Source organism: Molothrus ater, chromosome 5 (assembly GCF_012460135.2).
Source record: "Molothrus ater isolate BHLD 08-10-18 breed brown headed cowbird chromosome 5, BPBGC_Mater_1.1, whole genome shotgun sequence".
Taxonomy (NCBI): domain Eukaryota; kingdom Metazoa; phylum Chordata; class Aves; order Passeriformes; family Icteridae; genus Molothrus; species Molothrus ater.
The window spans coordinates 45,143,237-45,167,788 of NC_050482.2; the positions used below are offsets into that span (position 1 = coordinate 45,143,237).

At 39.6% G+C, this 24,552-nt stretch overlaps 1 protein-coding gene across 1 annotated transcript in view; it reads left to right on the forward strand.

Annotated features, from left to right (window-relative positions):
- CFAP54 (cilia and flagella associated protein 54) overlaps positions 1–24,552 on the forward strand; it is a 128,231-nt gene that overhangs the window by 3,602 nt on the left and 100,077 nt on the right. The window contains exons 5-6 of the mRNA XM_036401171.1: positions 8,066–8,230; positions 19,825–20,123. Of these exons, the coding sequence (XP_036257064.1) occupies positions 8,066–8,230; positions 19,825–20,123 (464 nt within the window). The remainder of the gene's footprint in view (positions 1–8,065; positions 8,231–19,824; positions 20,124–24,552) is intronic.

Sequence of the window (24,552 nt, forward strand, 5' to 3'; positions counted from 1 at the left end):
CCATTTGGCCTTTGTATCTGCCACTACCTTATGACCTCAGATAAAGATTTTCACATCTGGGCAAAAGACAGTGCAGAAGGAAGACAGAGTGACAGACTTAGGTTTGAAATGTAGGCACTGGTTTTGATTGATTTATCCCATGGGTCTAGTTTTATAACTATAGCTATTGATTTGTTTTATTATTTAGTGGATTATGTAGCAATCAATCATATTTCCATCTAGCTAACCATGATGATTAATATTTTAAACTAGTTTTAAGATGGATTGGCTGGTGAGTGCAATAGGTCTTCTCTCTAATCCAGCTAGAATGGAATACACCCAGGTTACATGGAATGAATTATTGCCACTGGACAATCTGATGAAATCTACATCAGCCATTAGAATTTAAATCTCCAGTAGGAATTCAGTGCTGTCAGGGGACTGAGATTTCCTGCTTTGAAAATGAACATTTTGGATTTACCTCTACATTTCTTCAACAAAAGTATGTAGTTGTTCTGTGACAGTAAAAGTATGGGAGTTAAATCAGTGGAGTTCACATAGCGGTAGATGGAAACCCTACAGAAACACATTTTTAACACAATGTCTGTAGAAAACAGTTACCTCCCTGCCAAGAGGCAAGCTCAAGATTCTGTGTCACTGCATCAGGAGTCAGCGACCTCGCAATCAGCCAGCAGTGTGGGAAAGCATTGTGCTAAACTGCAAGGGATGTGTTCGTTTGCAGGGGAAGGACTGAAAGCCTTGGCAGGTTATTAAAAGAGGAAATGATTTCCAAATACAATATTCTGTTTTGAAATGCAATTGTTTTTTTCTATTGGATGCCAAAAATTTCTGAAGAATGCAATATCCTCTAACTAATTGTATCTGTGCTCTGAGAAAAGAAACAGGGCTATTGTTCTCCTCACAGCACGAGCTATTTATATGTTAGTCTGTGTAGCACTCCTTTCTGTAATGATTGTCTTCCACCTTTGCAAAACTCCAATCCATTTAAAATAATCAAATTAAGATAGTTTCTTGCCTTCTTAACATCAAGCAGATATTCATATAAAGCGTTTTCCAGGTTACTTGGATTTAGTACAAGGCCTCTAGGCTAAATACAGTACAATTCTATTACCTCACTGGACGACCAAACCCCTTCCTTTCTGATGAATGGGAGCAGGAAGTAGTAACATGAAGGAGGTACCCCTTGAAAGAAGCAAAAATGAGTGTACTTCTACTAAGTAGAGCTGTAGCTATTTCTACCATGATTTCTGTAACTGATAGCTGGTCATTGTGTTTTAGTTGCACTTTGCTTTAGCTGCCTATATTTCACATAAGCACATTGTGGAAAGTTACTATTTGTTCTTGTAAACCTTGTTTTTGGTACGCAGGAAAGAGTTATCAAAGTCAAAGTAGTGGGGTGTTCATTATCTACACTTGAGATTTTCATTTGCATAGCTATACAGGTGTTTGGAGACTGATTAACTGCTGCAGAAATTACTAGAAGACTAAGCACATTACCTGTGCTTAGTTCCCATCTCTATATCATATTTTTTTAGCATGTAAATATTTGTAATATATGACATGACATATACATATGACATATTGTCACTGTTTTCTTCCTTTATATTGCTAAACCTTTTAGTTGCTATATGTAACGTCACAATATCCTGTCACAATGCTACTTAAATATTGTTTCTCATTTCCTCACACCTTGCATCTCTAAATTTTGAAGAATATTTATCAGTCATGTAGATAATGATTTCAGTATCTTTACAATATCAGAATTTATGCTTTTATCTATATCTGGCATTTGTGGTATTTGTATATACAAAGTATCTACCAGTTGTGTATATTTTTTTGATCTGGAGCACTGTTTAAGTGGAAAATCTAATTTCATTGCTTGTTTTTTCTTGACTGTTTTCTTCTTCCAGATGGAGATTCCTCCAGCTAATGTAAATGAAGTCTTTCCATTGACTTCAGCAAGAGTCAGCTTAGTTCTTGTAGAAGGAAGTTAATAGCATGGAGACAGACTCTTTTTGTACAGTTCTGCCTGGGTTTGCAAACAAACACTAGACACTCCTTTATTTCTCTACTACTGCTCTGAAAGACAGGACATCCTGCTTTTCAGAACAAAAGATATTAAGCCTACTTCAACTAGGTCAATTGCCACACTCAGATAGAAAATGGTGAGGTTTCTTGTGTAATTGTCTAAAAATTAGGTTTGTGCCTTGGACAATACATGACTATAAAACTCTAGCCTAGTGAAAGAAATATTTTTTTATTCTTTTTTTTTTACATTTTGTGTTCGAGACTAAAGGTGGTGAAAAGAATTTGAGCAAAACAATTAATTTCTGCAGGTAATGAAAATTGGTCACTTGTATGTGCACACCTCTGCTGCTTGTCCCTTTCAGGTACCATTCAGGGATACAATGCTCCCTTTATGAAACAGAAATCTGAAATGGCAGGGGAAGAGGCTCCTATTTTTCTCTATTTCTTTCATGCAGGTTCAGTGTCTCACACAGAACAGCTTCTTCATGGCAAGTAAATTGCTTCATAGAAATTCGCAGTCATTATTCACTGAATTGATTAGAAATGCCATCAGTGAGTCTCAGAACCATTGTATCATTGCCAATTCGAACTACTTAGTGGATTTGAAATTAAAGCACAAAATATACAGAGACTCCTGCAGTTACAAGACTATAGGTGTCAAACATCCTGGTCTTTCCTTATTGTAATGGTTGCTCTCTCCAGAGTGTTTCAGGACTTTAATGAAATTGCTTTCAGTCATGACAGCTGGTTACTTTCCTGTAATACTGTTACATAAAACTTAAGTTTGTTCTAGCAAAGATGGTAGCTGTTTCAGTGAAGATGAAACCAGATCATTCTCAAAGTTATCTTTTTAATTCTGGACAGGAAAGTGTAGAGAGACATGGGAACAAAAGAAGTGGGAGCAGAACTAAAATCAGATGTAGAGAATATGAGAAGTGTCAGAAAAGGCACATGAAAATGGAACCAGGGTGCATAGTGAATGCTGGAAATAAAATGAGACATAGGAAATCTGGGGATAGAATGAAATGAGCTGAGGGAAACATAGGCTACCTCAGCGAGAACTGAGTACTGTACACATTGTTTTCTGTATACCACAGGCCAAGGGTATATGATATATTGTTCATGTGCAGAGACTTTCTTATATATTCTAGAAATCCCTGTGCATGCTCAGATCAACTACATTTTGGAGCTTTTTGTGCACTGGCAGCTGGTTGGCTGACTGCTTTGAAATTTATAATGGCAGCTTTTGAGATGTCAGTAGGAGATAGCCTTTGCAAAACAAGCACTACAGATAGAGAAAGGGGACAGGAGGAGAGCTGGGATGGATGAAAGAGAATGCAAGAGAGAAGATACGGAAAACAAATTCAGGAAATTAGGAAGTAAGTAAATGTAGGGCTTTATCTGTGAGTCTAGGCCAAAGGCTTTTACAATTTTGTAATCTTAACACTAACTATGCAGGGGAGATAGGTACAATTAAGATGTTATTTTTTATCTGCCCCAGCTAGTTGTCCTACCCTTCTGCAGAAAGTTGTTACACCCTGAGGGAGAGGAGACAGAACCATACCTATTTCCTGTATAGTGTGGCAAGTAGCTTTAACCACCAGTGAGGACATAGAGGCAGGTGAGTCAGATGCCTGTAGTTTCTTCTGACGCACCTCCTAGGGAGGGTACCCTCTGGCACATGGGAGGGACAAAGTGCTGAGGTCTGTAATAATTGTTCAAATTGCAACAGCTAGATCAGTCAGGCTTTTCTTAACTATGAATCCTGATTTAGGCAGCCATGTGTATATTTATATGTTGGTGCTAGATTTGGAAGACTCCATCCAAGTAAGAGAGAAAAAAGGGTGGCATAAAACCAGAAGAATATAGTTGGCAGCTGCTATCTGCTCATTGAAAGAAATGCTTCCTCTTAGGTACCAGTGAGAAATTTTACATAGCTACATGTGCATTTAAGGTTGAATAAGACAATTGATTAAACCGATATGTAACCTGTAGAATTTTCCTGACACTGAAAATACCAAAGTGCATTTTCAAATGAGGTTAACAATTTCTGTAGATATCAGGATAAAAAAAGAGAAGAGGTCACTCATAAATTCCAATTGATTTAAGTGTGGCATTTCTCACCCATTTATTTTTGTGTAGCTGCTTGCTTTGCCAAATAGCTGATTGATCAACTAAACTATTCTCTAAGTCAAGCACATCATTTTTCAAGTTCTGTTTCAGCACAGTATAAAATAATTAGAGCTATAAAAAAAAAACCACACAAAAAAACCAGGAATGCCACAGTCCCCCACATATCTATTAGTTGTCATCGGTAGAGTCTAGCTGTTACCCAGAAGCATGTTAAAATTAAATGGTGAGCTTTATATAACATACTTATTTGTTCTCTCCTTCTTTACTTTACCATTCTTCATTTCAAAGCTCTTTTCTTCACTTCACAACATGGCATATTCCTGGCCGTGCAGATACGTATCCTCCACAGCAAATTGTTGCACAATTATACTTACCTTTTAAAAACAAACAAAAATTCAGTTGGAGATTTTGTAGCTCAAACTACATGCATGGCTTTAGAAATAGTTAAGTATTTTGCAGGACAGATAGAAATTTATATCAGTTTATAGACCATACAGAATTTAGGATAAATGTCTACTAGAAATTTAAAAAAAAAGAAAAAAAAAGGAGGTAACTGTGTGCTTGAAATTCTGTATTGGTCTGATTTAATCTCATTAGCTTCATTCAATATTTTGTTTTGAAAAATTTATTTACCTTTTTTATAATTCATCAAAACAGTTTATTTTGCCCACCAATAAGCTCTCCATAGAAACAGTTGTATCTTAGTAACATACCAAGAATAGAGTTCAGGGAATGCACTGCATCTGTATATCCTGCCCTTAAAGAACCATTTCTAGTTGTTATAAGGGAAGGTGAGAGTTTTCTTTCTGCAATTGTAGCAAGCACAGCACTGCAATACAACATCTCAGTGCTTCCTAGGTTGATCCCCTTACACATGAGATACAGGTAATTTCTGCCTCTTACTCCTTGTCCTTCATAGGAGCATGTCAGCAAAGATGTCAGATGGCTGTCCCTTACAGCTGGGAGTTTGTTTTTTGGTTTTGTTTTAATTGGATGCTAGTTGATGAAGTGCATGAACACTTCTTGCTTTTGGCCCTTGTTAGCTAAATTCAAAACTGTTTTTACGACTGCTCCTGTTTGTTTTTTTGGTTTTTTTTTTCTGTCCCAGGTGTCCTTCTACATAGAAAAATTTTGAAAATTGTTTCGCTGGTATCACCTTGTGTGGAATCTGTAGCTGCTCTGTAGGGCACTACTTTTCTACACTCCAGGTGACTCTAGCTTTACCAGCTCTCCTCTCATTGTGCCTTTCTCCTTTCTGCTCTTCCATGCTTGCTGTAGGGCCCCTGTTTGTCCTCTGGCACCTTTGTTCTCTCTGTCCCTCACAAAGCTGAAGTGATCCAAGGGAACGGTTACGATGACATTTGAGCTTCTCTGCAGCAGTGTGTTGATATTTACACTGAGCTGATTATTAGCAAGTGGAGCACATGACTACATTGTAAAAGCTGCTTAGTTTAACCAGTGCTTCAGGGGAAAAGAAGCAGGAAGTAGAGTGATGCAGGGGCTGTGTGTCAGTCCTTTCATGGTTGGTGGGGGCTGTGCCATTAATTTGTCGGGGTAGTAAGGGTTGAAGTAAGGGATGAAGTGTGCTTTTCAGCTGATTCTTACACTACTTTTTAGTTGTTATTTGCTGCATATTCCCTGCCTTGACTGTTACTCTTCTCTGCTTCAAAATAAGCCAGGCCATTTAACACTAGGGTAGAGTGGAGGGTGTCCTATCCCCAGCCCTCCACAAGAAGCTTTTAAGATGTCAAGCAACAGAACACCCCATCCCAGGTTTTGATTAAGGAAAAGAGTAGTTATCAGCTTTGGTCTCAGGCACAGGCTGAGGGAATGAAGGCAGAGGCAAGATACCTCTTGTCTCAGCACACAGTTATTAAAAGAACATGTCTGGAGGCAAAAAAGAGGCCCAAGAACCCAGAGAAACCAGACAGATTTAACAAGAATTTCTCTTACCCTCTGTTTGGGGAGGCAGAGGGAAAGCATCTTGCTGAAACATGGTTTTAGAAATTTTTTATTTGTGTGGTTAATCTAAATTTGCAGCAGTAGCAAGCGAGCTATTTCAGAATATGAAATGGGGACACTGGGAGGGTCTTTTTTTTCTGGTTGGGAAATGTTAGGGTATTGTGAACTGCCAGTTATGTTTTAGTGAGGCTGAAGTATAAAAAACAAGCAGCAGAGCTTTGGAAGTCATGGGGGCTTTGACACCTCTCTCTACCAACCTGTGTATGCCCACCTAACCCTTGAGATACTATTTTCTCACTTCTCTTTGGCTATGGTAGCTCCATGTTCATGTCTCAGGCAGCTGTTGGTCCTCATTCTACAGCTTGCATCATTTCTGCAGCTACAGGTCACTCCCTGTACCTTCCACATGGGTGGAAATGGGGCAGGCCAGGGACCTTTTCCATGTGGGGAAAAGAATAACAGAGTGCTGACAGAAGAGCAAGAAGGCCTGCAGTGATATTGAAAGGTGTTCTCTTTGGAGGGAAGAGATTCAGCCTAAAGCAGCTGAACTTCTCTCTCCTAGGGCCTCTCCTAGGCCCTAGCAGAACCTGCAGATTGCTCCCTCATCAGCTGTCCAAGAAGGCTGTGTCCACATTAGCAATTTGTTTCAAAGTGACAGTGTGGTTTGGAGGAAAATCTTGTCATTGTCTCCACTTACCATGTGGTGTTTCAGTTCTCAAAGTGGTTTTGGTGTATACAAACCAAATTCCTTCAGGAGGAAATGAAAACAGAAGCTCTGCTTCCAATCTGCTCCACATGCACCCTAGCGCTAATGGGGACAAGAGGTTCCAAAATAGCGTGTGAGCTGCATCATCACAAGGTCCTCTAGCACATACCTAACACTTCTTCTCAGAAAGCTTTGAAACACATGTATAGTGGAGGTGTCTGGCTTCAGTGACTAGGCTAAATATAATCTAGAATAAACCCCAAAACATATATCATGGGAAAATGAGGTGCATTAGTATCTACTATTTCATTCTACCAATCCAGTCCTTATATGCTGAATTACTTTCTTCTGAAAATACTGCTTACTTTTTCCTGTACCTTGAGCTGGCTTTAGGAAATGCCAAATTTAACCTAAAAATGTACCTAGAATGTTTCTTGTATCTAGTAACGGGGATGCCCACACAACTTAATTATGTATGTTAGCGCTTTAATCACTAAAGACAGCTCTCTAATCACTATTAAAGAGCTAATGTTGCTCCTCTTAACTTGAATGAAAGACATAAAGCAAAACCTGCCAGCAATCACAAGAGTAGATATGCTGGTACTGTAGCCAAGGATACAGGGAGAGCTGTGGAATTGTACCCCAGGGTGGGTAAAGGCACATAGGCTGAAAACTGCACTCAGTAACATGCCTACTCACCAAAACAAAAAAAGGCAAACATAGCTGGGTGAATAACAGTGACAATGTCATTCTCTCCTGAGTGGAAACTACTATGTGCCTACTATAAGGGTAGAAGAAACCAGTGTTTAGCCAGAATGATGAAATATGTAACAGTCTACATTTACCAATATAATTACAAAATTATAATTTCAAAATTATATAAATTCTTAACTGTTGTATTGTCTTCCCCCCCCCCCCCTTTTCCTATGATATGCATTTATTTATGAGCTTCTTTATTTGCATAGCTCAATGGCAGCACTGATGTAAGTGTCTGCAAGTACCCAGTGCTCTGTGCTGCTATTGTCACTTACAGTCAAGATTTAGTTACAGCTGCTCCCAGGAGCCATAATATGCCCTCATGCCTCACATATCCTATTGTGAATTGAAAACATGTTCTAACAAAATGTTATGAAATTACATGCAAGATTATGGAGATATTTTTTCATATGGAAAATTTTAGTGTTCTTTAAGAATCTGTAATTTGTACAGTTTAATATTTTTTTCTTGCCATGTCAGATAAACCTAGACATTCTGCTCTCAGATGATAGCACGTTTGGAGATATGAGAGAAACAGGGAGCTGCTGGAACATATTGCAGAAGCCTAAAGCACTTAGCAACAGAGAAAGTGTGGGCTGCAGCGACAGAAGCCAGAATGTGGAAACAAGTGACATCGAGGCGGCTGTTTGGGAAAGAAGAGCTTTTACTTTGTTTATAATTTCAGTAATTCTAAAGAACTTGGCAGTGTGGGAGGTCACTGCAGTCTCTGACTCTGCACATATCCTTTTCTGTGTGCCTGTTTTTCAAATGCCTATGATAATTATTACCAAGAGTGCTGGATGTTCTAATTTCCTTTTGTATTTCCTGTTTCTCAAAAACTAGAGAAGTCAAATTAAGGTATTTGTTTTGCATCAGTTTATTCTGTTAAGACATAACTCATGTGGCAGGCACCATGAATAGTTTTTAAAATGATAGTGATAATGTCTTCTGGAGTGATACAATAATTTACCATGATGCTTTTTAGTGCTTTGCATTGGAACATCCTGATAGTGTGCACTAATGATAGTGTGGATGTCAAATAACTGCTAAAGAAAAGATGCCTGAGGTGCTGAGCAGGGTAAATTGAGCTGAGATAAAATAAAAATGTTTCTGACATCACAGTGACTTTTACAAGGGCATTTAGAAATCAGTGCATTTCTAAGTCCTGCAGGTCTTACTGAGGTAGAAATTATCTGGAGAACTTTACTCCCCACTTACTGGGGATTGTTTTACCTAATGCATATGCACCTGTAAATACCAAAATCTCCTTTCCTCTGAAAAGTTATTCTGCATATTAAATGCAGGGGCTGCACAGCTCTAGGGTTAAAAAAAAAAAGTCCTTAGGCAACACAGGACACTTAAGGAACTTGGAAACCTTACCATAATTGTTACATTTTGTATTAATGAAGGTTGAACTAGCCATTATCTTGTATTTTCTTTTTCCTCTCTATAAATATCTCTTGTGGTTTGCATTATTTGGTAATCTAACTGTGTCTACTTTTGAGATATTACCACTTGAAAATAACAGTCAAAGTAAATGATAGAGATGTACCAAATTACTATAATAGAGGTGCTACAGGACTTCATAGAACAGAAAAAAACACAAGGAGTAAATTTATGTAATAATGATGCCTGAGGAACTATTAGTATTGAAGTGTAACAAATTTATCTACTCACTGAATACTACAGTGTTGAATAGCTTCAGGCTACTGTTGATATTCTTTAACTCCACAGGTGACCTGTCATTGGGTAACTGGCCTTTTAAAGGGAATTAGTTTCAGCCTAACTACTGATATCAACTGTTTACTTCCAAAATGCTATAGTAATTTCAGTTACTAAAATGCAGTAATCACCTCACATTAGATGGCAAATTAAAAAAAAATAGAACAGTAAAATAAAATAATTAAAAAAAAATTAACACAAAATGCAGTCACCAAGCCAAAGCTGGGTAACAAATATATTACTGAGAAAGTTAATAAAGTACAGAGACATCCCTGGGCTGTAAGAGAAGTGTAATGTAGGTGTTATCAAATCATCCAAACTCCAACAGGGTGAACCTGAAAAGTCATCCTATGACACTTACAAACAGCAACATCTTCAAGCCTTCCAAAACACACTGGGACCTCTTACAGCTCACTTAGGAAGAAAAGATCACTTTGGTTTGAACCTCCCAAGGTCCCTTTGCTTAGGAACAACCCTGAAAATATCTTCCAGCACTTGTAGCCTCAGGGCAAAACACTTTTCCTTGAGGAAGGTTCCCACAGCTCCCTGTCTGCAAACTTCTCAGGGTCTAAGCGCCAGACTGTCTCTCTCCTGTTTAATGTCTCGCTTCCATATTAACAGCTACAGAGTCCCAGGGAGGAAGTATCACCTGTCGAAGGAGTTTAAAGACCTGAAATTCCAGCACCATTGCTAAAATATATGTCTTGACCTACTCCCACTTAATGTTTTTCCTTTCTTCTTGCTTTCTTCTTCTATTGCTCTCAGCTGCTGCCTTTCTCTTATTATAAGCAGGACCATTATCTCTTTATCTCAGATCTCTGTTGTACCCAGCGTACATAATTGCCACCATCAACCCTTAATTCTCTGACTCAGAAAATGTAAGTCAGAGGCTTGAGGGAGCTCCACCAGCACTGCAGAGATCTGCCAGGGCCCTTCACCTTCCCATTCAGCACTCCCACTCTCTGCCTTCTATTTCAGTTACTGCTCCAAAGAACAGCTCAGATAATGGAAACTGTAGGAGCAGTAAGGTTAGCCACCACACTTGCCTCTGCTAGAAGTCTTAGTTTTTATTTTTAAACAGTGCAAAATCTTTTCCAAAGATAAGGAAAAAAAATCCCAAACCAATCAACCAGCCCCTTCCCAGCTCCCCCTCCCCACCAAAACACAAAAAAAACTACTTTGAGAATTAAGACTTTTTTCTCTAGAAAATGAGCCTGGAACTTCCCTTTTAATGTCTGAAGGCAGTCAGCATCACTATCAGGCATGGAGCTGGAGCTACACACTAGTCAGTGTTGCTGTTATCAAAGGTAAGTTTATTCAACTTTAGGTCTGAGAAACAGAGGCTAGGGACTAAAGTTGCCACAGCTAACTTTATCCTTTTCTTGGCCCAAAACCCCTGACCACAACAAACATAAAAAGTGAAAGTATGTCTTTTAGGAAGGATTCTGAAGATGGTATTATTTTTTATTTTTCATGTGTTTTCATCTTCTGTCCAGACTGTCACTATCCTGAGCAACCTCTGGTGATGTACTTGAGAGACCTACTTCCACCAGTCTTAAAGGCATGATTTTTTTTTCCTCTTAAGGGAAGATTAGCCTTGGGAGGACTCTACACTTAAACATCACAGGCACTTAGGATGCTGCAGACCATTTCCCTTTCCTCTCATGTCCCTTCACTCCTTTGTTCTGTCTTTGCCTTCTTGTCCAGTGCTTTCTGTGAATATCTGTATTCTGTATGGGCTCCCTCCTCCTCTGCCTTGAAAAGACAATACCAGTCACATGCTCTTTTCCATCCTGTACAACTAAACCAGAAGTTGTACAATCATCTACTATGCTTCCTTCTCCCTGTATGCCAAATACCACATCTTACAGCCCTTGAATTTTCCAAGGCAAATCACAGTTTCTGCATCCCATTAACAATAGTCTGTCCTCTCCTGTCATCTCCATGCCTGCACATTCCCAGATCCTTCACTCTGTGCACCTGTGGTACTGTGAATACTGGCCATTAAATGTGCACCCACACTATGCAAAGTAGCACCTGATCAGAAATGCACAGCCTGGTCCCAGATACACTGAGTCTGGAGACAGACTGTTCTGGTATATCCTTCTGCTGTAGTTACATTGTTTTGGTATTTCCACACTGATCGGTGCTGTGCCAAGTGGCTAAGCCTGATTAGAGCTGGCTCAGATGCTGCATCTGGTGTCAGGTCAGAACAGGCAACAGAGTCATCTGACCTCTCACTGAAATGGGAATTTGGCATTATGGCTCTGATCAACTAATTTCCTTTTCTTTTTATGCTTTCTGAAAACACACCAATTTTCACTGTCCCTGAATGATCAGACTCCTACAAACTACAGATCATATAAATGCTGAAAAGGGCTAGGTGAGTATTGCTGGGACAGCTGAACAAACAGGAGGAACACTATTACAGTAGGATAAACATTACTCTCAGACATGCATCTTAGTATGCGTTTTAAGGAAATTATTATGGGTTTTCTGGAGGGACCATGCATATCTGCTGCATGCTAAGGGCAGGCACTCTATTCTCTCAGCCTCTGAAAATGATTGTAATGAAACAGTGTGAGCAAAGCCATCACACTGAGTCCTACAGTCAGTGACTGATCTGCTGCCTACCAGCCAAGCTGCACAGACACAGCATTTCCATGTAGATGGCCTATGGAGGGTGGCCTAGAAAACATGGAGGCTCCTAGGAAAGTACATGATCCATTAACTTTATCATTTTAAGGAAATAAACCAAAGGTATAAAGAAAAGGATGTTGTTATTCTAGAGCTGGAGAACACTTTTTGTAACACAGCTTAATGAAGTCATCCTTTTTTCTTAACTAAAATCATGAGATGAACAAAATAGGGTATAGGCCCTATTTGTAAACTTTAACCTAGAAACTGATGATACCATACACAATGCACTGGCATGTTTTGTTAGGTATTTGTATCACTGCATTTTTGTCCTATATGTTAATGGTACTGAGGAGACACTAAAAATCTTCACCTCTTGAAGACAAACAGAAGATGTAGCTCTGCAACAAGTAAAAAATGTTTAACTTGTGGCTTAAAGTTTGTAAGCATTTCCCTCTCCTCTGTTTGCAAAATGGAGATAGCAGTGGTGTCTTAGGCTGTCTTCAAGTATAGATATTTTAAAAAACAACTCTCCAGAAATGGCATAATTGGTTTTCATCCTGTTTCAAAAGAATTTTTTTTCCCCATTAGCAAAGTGGTCTATGGCTAAAAGAAAAACATTGTAATCAGAGCAGATCTGTACTGTGAAACAACTAGTCACAGGGACCAGATATTCACATAATGCACATTTTGGGGGTTTTACTAGTCTCTTCCTGGAGACTGAATGTCTGGTATCAGATGGAGGATGTCAGATGTGCTCATAGAGTGCACACTTCAGCTTAGATTCATTCAGAGAGAGTCCAGCCCATGCGCTCAAGATCATTCTGCAACATACAGCAAGTACAGAACTGGGGATACTACAAAAGTCTGCTCTTGATCACAACCAAACTACTAATGTAGATGCACCTCCAAATTATCAAGGAATATTTCTGTTCATGTTTTAAACCTAGTGATTATGTTTTTGATGTCAAAATTAAAAATCTATGTTATTTTTTGTGCTAACCCAGATGGATGTAAAATGCTTTACTTCAGAGAAGTTCTGTCTGCCTTCTTCAAGGAACCATTCTGTCAGCCTTATAATGGAATTATATAGGTACAGCATAACAAAATTTTCTTCTTTAAGGATAATTTATGAAGTAAGTCTACTGCTAACAATACAGAAGAATACAATCCACCCACTTACTTTGATTCTACAAAGGTAAATACCATGGTTTTGTCTCTGAATTTAATAAATATGCCAGAGTATATGAAGTAGATCCACTGAGTAAAAAATCAACTATTTTAATGTATCCATATCTAACAGATGAAGAGCCACATGTCCACCTGAAAGCATTTTAGTAAAATTTTCAAAACTTGCTACCAAGGTTTCATCTACATTTGTGAGGCCAAGATCTAACCACATTTTGTTATTGCATCAATTAAACATGGTAAACTGCTAATAGCAATTTCTGATTTTCTTAAGGTGTCATCATGTAGAGAAAAGACAATTGTTCACTTTTATTAATTTGAAATTCTGAGGGAGAAAAGGGTAAAGATTACAGTTTTATTTTTCTTTTCACATGTATGTAATATGCAAAACAATGACTTGTTCCTAATTTTCTAAAATTCTAAAGTATTGAGATAAAAGTTTGCAATTACATAATTACATATATAATTGTTAGAAATAATACATATAAAAAGATCAGAATGGTTTATATAATTAAAAAATTAACTAGAAAATATAATTACATAGAATATTTTTTAAAGTATTGAAAAATATGAAAAATTCAAATAACTGTGTGAAAACAGATCTTTTTTTCTACTTCCTTGAATAAGCAATGCTTAATAAAAAAATAACTACTCTTCCACATTGTGTCATTTTCTACTGCTGACCTCCAGTCTGCTAAATCTCCTAGTCCAAGGTCAGGCTATTGTCCAAAACAATTTCTGTCAGCTGCTTGAAAAAACCTCAATCAGCAGATACTTTGACCTTGGAGTGAAATATTCTTGCAAGCAAGTGCGAAACTAGTAAGAATAGAAAATGGAAGCAATGGTGTCAAAAAGTTTCAAAATTCATACTGTAATGCAGAAAGAAAAGGCCTGAACAGAAATGCATTTATCTAAAAATACTGGAGGGCATCACTAGCTTATTTTAGGTGTCCTTTTGTTGCCAATAGTTTATTCCTAGAAGAGGCTATTTTGATCCTGTGAGTACTCCCAGAACAAATGCACAACAGAGAAAGAGTCGTGATAAGGATGCATTTGGCTATTTAGGAGTTATATATACAAATAATAGTGTAATTTCCCCAGGATCATTTCTATCTACAGCATTTGCAGCAGCTCAGAATTACAAACAACAAATGTGCATCAGGAGAATAGGAATAAAAATGCATTGTCATACTTGGCTTCAGGAGAATTTGGGAAGATCTTCAGAACTAATTTATTTCTTGGAATAGGCTATACTTTCTCTCATTTAATGTTTGGCTGAGGATATTTATGAATTTAAACAAAACATGCCACCACTTTTATTCCAAAATCAAATCTAACTACTAGATGCCTACCTAGCAATCAGCTTAAGCTGAATGTAGCTAAAATAGAAATAATTTACACACGCCATCTCTGCTACTTCACGTTTCATGGCAAAAAACTACCTCGGCCATCTCTGCTCAATAAATTGGATGTTGTCTTTAGCTAAGGACTCTCTCTAGCTTTTTTATACATACATGTAAGTGTTCCACATTTTTAGAGTGTTTCTAAGATGCAGCTTCCATGCACATCACTAAAAATCTTGTGCATACGTTCACTTTTTCATGATTGGAAAGGATTTACAAGGCTTTTTTTTGCAAGATATCTTTACAGTTGCTCTAAACTAGCCTTAGGTGTAGCTTCTTCTTCAGAAGAATCCCTACGGCTTCCTGAGATTTGAGACAAGATCTTTAAGTGAAACATGAACTTCCCTCCATAGTCTGTCTACTGAACTGAAAATAGTACATTCTCAGATGAAATATTTGCAGGTTCCTAGAAACCTTTGCAAAATAATCTCATCATCAGTTGACCTCTACTTGAGTATAATTTACTTCTAAGCTAGAATGAAGTATATTTTATAAAAATTAAGAGAATAACATGAACTGTAGGCAAGCTCTCTCCTTGAAGCAATATTTCCATTTTTGAAAAGTCACTCACGAACTTTCATATTTCCAACTGCTACCTTTAGCACTTAAGTCCATAATGAAGATCTCAGTCCTCTTACAAACTCAAGCAGCTATATAAAACCTGTACTGTATCTCCCTCCCCAAAGACTGCTTAACCCACTCAATGCATAATGATACAACTTGAGTGGGTGAGTCAAATCTCGCAGATTGTTCACACAAATATTACACACTCCTACACTTTCTTTGCAGTGGGGAGAAAAATCAGCTGAACACGATCACTTCTCCCAGATTTCTCCCATTTTCTGCAAGTCAACTGAGATTAATTTATATGCCTAAGAAAATTTTCCTAATGATAAAAGGAAACTTGGAAAAACTTTTTGTCAGCATTCACACTCAGATTTTAAAAGAAAAAACCCACTTTAATGTACTGTAATCTTGAAAGCTCTCACGTCATCTTTAGAGTTTGGCACTGAAGCCTTTCATATAATACAATGAAAACACAGAGACAACTGTCACCCCAAGCTTGAACACAGCTCTGTAAGAACCTGGCACTGGCATAGTTCTCAGTCACTGCAGTTCTTTCTTGTGTTGATCACTCTTCTCTCTTCCTGGTACAACACTGACGAACTAGATCAGAGAGGAAGCCAAGAACCGTTTTCAAGTAAAAAACGTAGCATTTTCCTTCTCTTAGCATTCACTTGCATCAGAACTGTCCCAGATCTGCTTTCATTATATATTAAAATATCATCAATTGCTTGTCAAAAGACACACATGCCTCAGCTATTGTTAATCTATGTCCCAGAGTTCAGAGACCTTGCCATTGTCTGACAAATTCTGTATACTGCTCACTGACAGGAAGAGCACTGAAATATTTTACAAATATGTGTCACTGTCTCAATAAAGGACTTAAACTGCTGCTTTATTTTAAAAGCTGTATGGTGTCCTAAGTAAGCCATTCCCACCATCTTTTCACATTTCCCTGCCTTTGCAACCAGGCATGTAGCTTCCTAGTTCAGGACATATTTCTTGATGGTATAGCAAAAAAATACAAATGCTGTCAAAACAGGACAGTGTGCCTCTCAGCTCCTTGATAACTTTCCTATGGGAAGGCAGTAATTAGCCCTTAGATAAGGGTAAGAATCCACAAATTTTGATTGAATGGAAACACAGATTAAGTAAGGCATCTGAGTCTAAAGACACTTTCAGTAAGCCACAAGGAGCTTTACCAAAACCAGCCCAGAAGCAAGGAGGTGGGAAGGAAATGCTGACTATAATCTCTCATAGCTGCCCATAAAGGTCCAGGATCCTCGTGTGTCTCACTAGCTATAGGTATAGACAAGTGCCACAGGAGGTGATAGCAAGAAGCTTGCAGGTCTGCTGCACCACTCTGCTTCCTGTACAGTTAGTTATTTGGAAGGTACATTAATTCCAGCATGTGTTTTGCCTCTGTAAGCTCAGCACAAGTTCTTATTTTTCCCCCTGCCATCGGACAACTTCCTCATATCTATAAAGTGCCTGTGTTCCTGGCATTCAGCAGCTTAGTTCACTTCTTCCAGCTGTATGATGGCTTTTTACGGAGCTTTATCAGGTAACTTAGAGCCATTACTTTGATTCCCCTATAGCATGTGAATAACAAATGCTGTACTGCCATATAAGATGTTGTGTTTCCTTGACCTTGTTTTGCTTGACTAACTTACAAAGGGAATTTCTCCGTAAGAATCACTATGTACCTGCTATTGCGTCTTTCTCTAGATTTTCTTCTATTATTTGAATTCAACAATTCACTCCTACTCAAAGGGGAATACCCTACCCCAAGCAGATTCCCACTGGCTCTTAGGACTAGGCAGGCATATTGCAAGTACAGTAAATGCAGATGCCAGTTCTGAATATGTAGTACATAAGTGTGTTAAGCATTATTTAAAATTCTCATGTCTTCATTAGCCTATCAGCCTGAGATACTAAGTGATGGCACAGAATCATTTCAGCTCAGACTATTTTTCCTGAAAGCATCAAGGAAGAGATGACATAAATGTTTCTCTTTCAAACCTCTGGGGACTGTCAAGTTACCCTGCAGAAGTCTGGTAATACAGCATCCATGACTGCCTCTTTTCTATGAATACCAAAGAGCAAAGTCTATAGGCACCATAATTCAGGTGTGTATTTGCTACAAGCATCCTAGAAAGGGATCTGAACATGCATCTCAGAATTATCCATAGGAAACAAACTTTGATTGGTGTACTAGATAGGGCTCAGCAGACGTTACCTCAGCCCCTGTACCTAGATATCACTGAACACTCTTCCTGCCCAACTCTGCTGTGATCATGCAGTGTTTCCCCCCTTTGTTTGCTCTTAGTAACCAATGCTGTTCACACAAGTGGAACTGACACACGAGAAGTAAGCAGGCAGCTTGATGAGTTAACAGCAAGGTTTTCCTTCTTTACAGCTCAAGCATACTCTTGGCCCCATAGCTATGAGAGCAGACACTTCCTATATGGGTTTTTAGTAACTTAACTCTTTGTGGGTGCTTCTATTTCTGAGGCAGCTTCCTTCTATCTGACCTGGTAGTATTAAAGCACAGGTTGCTATACCCTCTCTATTTGGGTCAGGGGATTTACCTAAGTTCCATTTCTTGGGATCCTGTCCATGCCAATGCTCCATAATCTATCCTCCCTAATGTTACTATAGTTCAAATTACTATCTAAATGTTCACTGACCAATGATGAATAAATCATTAGCTTTCCAATCAACAGATTACATATTTTTAGGTTGTAGGGGCCCCAATGTAATGGAATTCAAAAAATTGACATAAACTTTCCAAGTCATACAGGTATGCTCTACCTTTGAGGAAATTATCCTATCATCCTTCAGTAGCCATTCCTCTTACTGTTTTGTATACACCAAAATTTCTCTGTACAGATCAGGTTGTATGAGCTGAATGCTTCTGAAGAATCTACACTCCTTCTGGAGTTAAAAAGTTCTAATCATTTATCTATAAGCGTTTTTGACTTTTGGACCCAATTAAGTGTCCAACACACTAAATGTTACATGGAGACTATCTGAAGTTTAAACTCCAGTCTGCCCCAGAACAGTATAATAGGAATCAATATTGTAAGCATCCAAAATTGAAATAACATAGACACTATAGTGTTTGTGGTAGTGTAGTTCCTTGCTATGGTCCACCCTGGGTGCTGAGAGGGTCAGAACTGCCCTCCATACATTAAACCTCCACCAAGCAGGGAATGCATACTTTGATCCTGTTGAACTCTGACCCAGGAATTTTAGACTAAGCAATCTTCATGAGCTGGCTGACCAACTACGCCCTGGTTAACCTTCCAGTGGTTACAGCTTTATCTTTACATAGCTCTGCAATCTTGCCCTCTGGGGAATGGCTATCCTCCCTTTCCCTTATTGTTTTCTGTGACTCAGTTTGTTTCTATGGCTGAAAAACTAATCCAGATTGCAAATATTATATTCACTCCACCATCTGCTACCCAAATATTAGAGCTATGTAAAGTTTTACTCAGCAGTCCTGCTTCCAGTCTCTCAAGTTCCCCTTGAAGCTTCTAGGCACTGTTGGTTTGAGAACAGCTCTCTCTACATTCCATGAATATGAATATCAGCCCTTTGGGATGCAGCACCATCTAGTGAACTAGCTCAGAACTTCATAGGGACTTGAAACGGATGCCACCAGCAATACTTACAGTGGCACAGCCCGCTTTTCCCAAGAGGCCAGTGTTTTATTAGTCATCTGGTATCTATTACAGGGAGTTCTTTGGTTAGCATGGCAAAGCACAGGCAAAATCTTTAAATGTGGCGGTTGCTGCTCTCCAAGCCAAGTTCTCATATTTAATTTGTTTTGTAAAATTTGTCTCTGAACACAGTGATTTCTAAATCTCTGCATCAAAATCTTTTTGCCATGTCTTATCATTGCAGACTTCATTTTCTACCTCCTTCACAGATACCTGGGGAACCCACTCCCTCTTGTACTTTGTTTAAATTTGCTCCCACCTAAATGCATAGCCATTGTTACTAGATCCCATAATCTCACAATACCTGTTGGATAATGGATCCACACAACTCCCAACAGGTAACAATACTAAATCAATGTGTAAAATGAGTCAGACACTTTAGTCATAAATTAATCATATTTTTGCATCTTCGCAATTTTCCAAGGATGAATAGTATTTAGATGATTCCCATGTCATTTCTTTGACCTTGCTAATGCAGTATTTTCTGATTCCAGTAATTCAGTGTGCTGATGCTGTGTGTCTCCAGCTGCTGGAAGGATAGTTATTTTGCTGTCATCTATGAATGCACTTTTCAAGTGTTTCTTCGCTTTACCCATCTCTATTGATCCTTGTCCTTGATTCACTGTTGAGAAAATGCCTCCAAAGGCCCGGGTTGCCAGGACACTCTGCTCACCTACCATATTTCTCTCACTTTCATGTTTTCACTTCAGCTGTCCCTTACGCTCATCGTGATGACGAACATGGCAACAAAATCAGTTTCCTTCACATCCCTCCCAAACCTCTTTACCACAGCGTCTGTAAAGAACTTCAAAACACATAGGTTGCTGTAAGCACATCCTATAACATAAATACGGGCTGGTAGTTTCCTAGTTTGCCACCTTTTTTGTTTGTTTGTTTATTTGAATAGACGTAACCATTTAGAAGATAAGCACACATTTATGCGTAGCCGTGCAGCAGGCACAGCGACACAACATGCTAAGTGCCATGCCTGGTGAAAGAGACTGTGGAAAAGCCGCCCTCTGCGGTACCTCCCGCCTTGCCCACGGCGGCCCCGCGGGCCCGCTGCCCGCGCCCGTTGCCCGGAGACAGCGACGCGCCCGGGCCGGGCCGTGCCGTGCCGAGCATGGCGCAGCCCGCCGGGCCGCAGGCCCCGCACGCCGCTTTCTTCGGGCCCGTGGCGCGGGGCAACCCGGTGGTGGACAGCTTCGAGGCCGAGCTGCGGCGCGTCCTGAGCTCCCTGCGGCGGCTGCGAGGCGCGGGGGACGCCAAGCCGCCGCAGCACGACCTGCACCGTCACGGGTAGGGCTGCGCCGCCGCCCCAACCCCGATCCCCGCGTCCCCGCCCGCTCCGGGAGCTCTTGCCTTCCCTCTGGCCCTGCCTCAGCTCCCTTCCTTGGCCGCACCCCTCCTCCTTCGTTCAGTTCGTTCAGCCGCCCCGAGGGCTCTCCGCGCCGCCGCCCCGCCGCTCCCGGGCCGCCCTTCCCGGCCCGCCGGGCAGCACCGCGGCGCCACGTCCGGCCCTGCCCGGCTCCCCCCTCACGCCACGGGCTGCGCTGGGCATCCCGCGCCCGCTGCACTGGGGGATAGCCAGGAGTTTGCTCTCCAAACAAACTTCCCCAGCAGTGTGCCAAAGCAATCCGTTTCCTTTTATTTTTTTTTTTTCATTGTAATGAAAACCCCTTAGAAATCTGAGCACCGTTTTTTGTTTTCTGTGCTTCCTACAAGTCAGTGCTTTAGGGAAGAAGCGCAAGGGGCGGTGGAAGTTGGCAGCACCACTGTTGGTTCTGTCAGAGCTGCCTGAGCTTCCTGGTGGGAAAATCCCTTGACAGTGCTGCAGGGACTGGCAGCCCACCAGCGTGTGCGGCTGCTTGCGAGGGTGAACTCTTGTGGGCACGTACATGCCTTCAAAAGTAGGGCTACGCGAGGATAACAGCACACAGCTCTTTTTGTGCATATGTCTCTGTCGACGTTGGTATATTTTTATACACATAGATGCAGGCAGAGCATATGGCAAGTATAATAGTGCATATTTGTTTGCTCGCATACATGCATATCTGTGGGTATGCATAAGTCGAGATTTTGTAATGCAGTTAAGATAGAGCAACTGGAATCAGTGTATGATTCATAGTGCATGCATATGTCTTTTACAGACTGTGCATTTCTCATGTAGCTCTTCCTGCTGCATTTAGGCACATTGTGATACAAGAGCTCAACTACTTATTTTAAGGTAAATAGTTGATTTTCTGTTGTTGTTATCTGAATCCTACTCTGTTCTAAGTTTACAGGTCTTTAACATAAACCCCACAAGTTTCCCAGGGAATCAAAAGTTCCTTCAAAAACAGCATAGGAGTTAGGTTACAGGGTGGTTACCTTATCACTTATGTGCAGCTTCTACCCTTGCATATTTCACTCAGTAGTTTCCTTGAAATCCCCAGAAATTACCCTATTCTGAAGTAGGTGTATACATTTTCAGAAGGTACTCAGATTCTGCAGCCTGGCCTTTGTCTGAGCTGGAGATCTTTCCTATTCTAAGCTAGCTGGCTTCCTAATTTGTTTATGGGTACATTCATCATCGGGTCCAGGTCTAGGTGGATCATGCAGGTATTAGTCTCCAAGATTTTGCCTCTAGTGTTTTGAATGTCAGTATATTGGCTTTTTATATTGTTTCAGCAGCTGATTTCAATGGCTTGCTATTTTGAAGCCTTTTTAGTTTCAGACCTTTTTATTTCAGCTTTAGCTGATAGATATTATTATAGTGAAAGCTATTCTCTCCAGGTCCTCTTAGAAGAAGTAACACTACTTGGCTGCTTCAGACACTACCAAAATTGCCAACAGTGGTTCTTCTATGTGTTCTTCGTATTTTCTGGTCGGAAGGTGGCCATGCAGCTGTTTGTAATATAGTGCTAAGTTACCAGTTTTTGTTAACAGTGTCTCCAAGCCTTTTTTTGCTTTACCTCTCAAACCTAAGTAAGTTTTATCTTATTCAAACTGGTATTTTGTGGATGTGACCCATGACCGTGCATACCTTGGTTGGCATGAGAGCATTTTCACATCTGAAGAAATCTGCAGTGTTCATCATGGAGATGAGAACTGACTGTATCAAGGCCTTGATCTCAGAAGTCTCTGGTGGTAATTAGCCCTACCAAAATTCCAGGGCAATATTGAGTAACATGAAGCTCCCAGTTAGCTGTGCATCCTCAGACGTTCTTCATTTGTATAGGGACAGTACAGAGGTAGAAGACTGGAATTCTGATTATTAGCATATGTTCAGGCAGTCAGCAAAGTCAAGACTTTATTTATTTGTGATGGTGAAATTTCAGGATTTTTTCTCCCTACTGTTTCATTGTTTGATAGCGCAAAATTGGAGCATGTGCTGCTTGCAGAACCAGCTGTAGTCTGGCTGGTCCTAAGAATTTCTGAAGGTAATGACTATTACAGATGCTTTCCTAAATGCTCTAAAGACTTCTTGCTATGCCATTTTTCAGACTGTCTTGTGGCATGGATTGAGATCAAAGTGTTCTTGTTCTTCGAGCAATAAGAAAACAGTTACCATGTGGCAATTATGTTCAATTTAGAAAAATAAAATTATCTGCTTCATTCCTCCAAGTCTTTCAAACTTTGGTGTTTATAGGTCAACAAAAAGGCCATAATTTAGGCACTTAAATGTTCTAATGTAGGAAAAAAATTACTGAGGACTTCCCTGCTATCAAAAATCTTTTCAGTCAGAAATATCAATCAAAAGTAATTTTTCCTGAGCTAAACAAGAAGTTGTTTTGCTCCATTTCCCTTGGCAGCAGGTCCATCAAAGCTTTACCTTGAACTATTGATTGATTTTATCTCATGTGTGGCTTAGCCACCCTTATTTAATAAGATGGCTTTTGATCAGTATCAGAGAATGCTTTATACTTTTAGTAAAGATTTTAGTCACATGGGCCTTATCCTGTGCACACTATTATGGGTTGACCTTAGGGAATTTTTTCTACTATGGATGGAAATAAAGAAATTTCATCTCTGAGCTTCAACAGTCCACTAGGTTTTTTTAAGAATTCACTTACTTAACTTGTTACTCTGATGTCCTACAGGCTGTTTAAAGGAAAGGCTGAGGAGCTGTTTGGGAAGTGTCTCACTCTCTTCCTTTGTCTGTGTCAAAGAAACATTCCTGTGTCATGAACTCACTTGTAGTTAGTCATGGCATTGTAGCAGAATCAATTTACCTTAACCTTCCCACTGAAGTTGAAAGTCTGGTCAGGTTTGTCAGTAGTTTGCTAAACTAGTTTTTTACAGATTTATTACTTGTTTATTATATCTGAGAATCTCATGTGTTAACATGAACATTCATGTTAATGAAGATGACCATTGCTGGGGACTTTGAGCTGATCAGTCTGAAAGAAACGTACTAGTCTTAGCTTTCAAGAGCTTTATCCAGGGTCATTCTTGATACCTCTTTTCCCTCTTTTCCCCCTTTTTCCCTTTTCCCCCTAATATCCATCAAATCTCAGTCTCTGAAATTTTCCTAAATTCTTCCTTACATAGTCCAAGGGAACTTTGCTCAGCTGCCTGACAGATTCCTTTATTTTGGAGCCTCTTTGCAGATACTAACTGGTGTGGAATATTTTTCTCAGTATAAGAATTCAGTACCCACCCAGGCTGTTAATTGTTACAGATGGACCAGGAGGGACTCATTCCCATCCATTTGGAAAGTACCCTTCATTTCACTGGGCTATGGTTTCCTTAAAAAATTTCTCCTTAAAAATGCCTTAGAACATTTTATTCTGATTGTTGCTTTTGGCCTAGTTTGTGCTGTTACTGCATTTTTCCTTTAGGTACAACTCTAGGATGCCCTACTTATTTCCTTGCTGCTTCCTTTCAAGAACTGAGAATTGTGCTGAGATGATACTTTTAGAAAAAAATAAAAGGATTTTGATTGTTGCATTTCTTAATTGTAAAGATAATTTTGGCAGATTTCTCATAAAGCCATCTGTTTCACCTTGAAATGTGAAGGTGGCTCACAGCTTTCTGCGTGGAAAAAAAAATATTTATTGTGCTTTTTTTTTAATTGGGAGTGTTCTTATAAGCTGAAATGAAGAGTTATATAAGGGACTGTGAGAATGCCTTCCAAGTGCTTGAACATCAGAGAACAGTTTAAGAAAGTGTCTTGTGTTCTAGTGTACCATCCCAGTCTTAAGAGAAGTTGAAAAGTTCCAACCACCTCACACCAGTAAGCATATGGTTTATGCATGACAATTCAGCTAGAATGATATTTTTCAGATGTTGATTTCTTTATATGTTCATTTATATCTCTTCAGGTGTTTTCTTTCCTCATAAATTGCTACCTATACATAATTTGGCTGTAGTAGTATCACAAGGCACTCTGCTGACATTTCTATACAAGTAATTTGTAAAGAGAATAAATGTAAGAGATGCCTGACACTGTGAACACCATCAATACTGGTGGTAATTTGCTAAGGGGATACTTTTATGAAAAAGTCCCAGTGCTTCTTGGCAGTCTTTTTGATCAGTTACCGTTTTCCAGCTAGAATGTAGCTTTCTTAAAGCAGCATAGTGTGGGGAGGTTGTACACATGAGGGCACAAGGCCATCAGACCATGGCTGGTAGGGACTGAAGTACTGGCACGATGTAGTCAGTGTCTCTGTAGCAGAGGGAAACTACTTAAAATCACCGTTTGTGAGAGGCTTGCTGGTTCAGCAAAATAGGCAATTTGTTACAC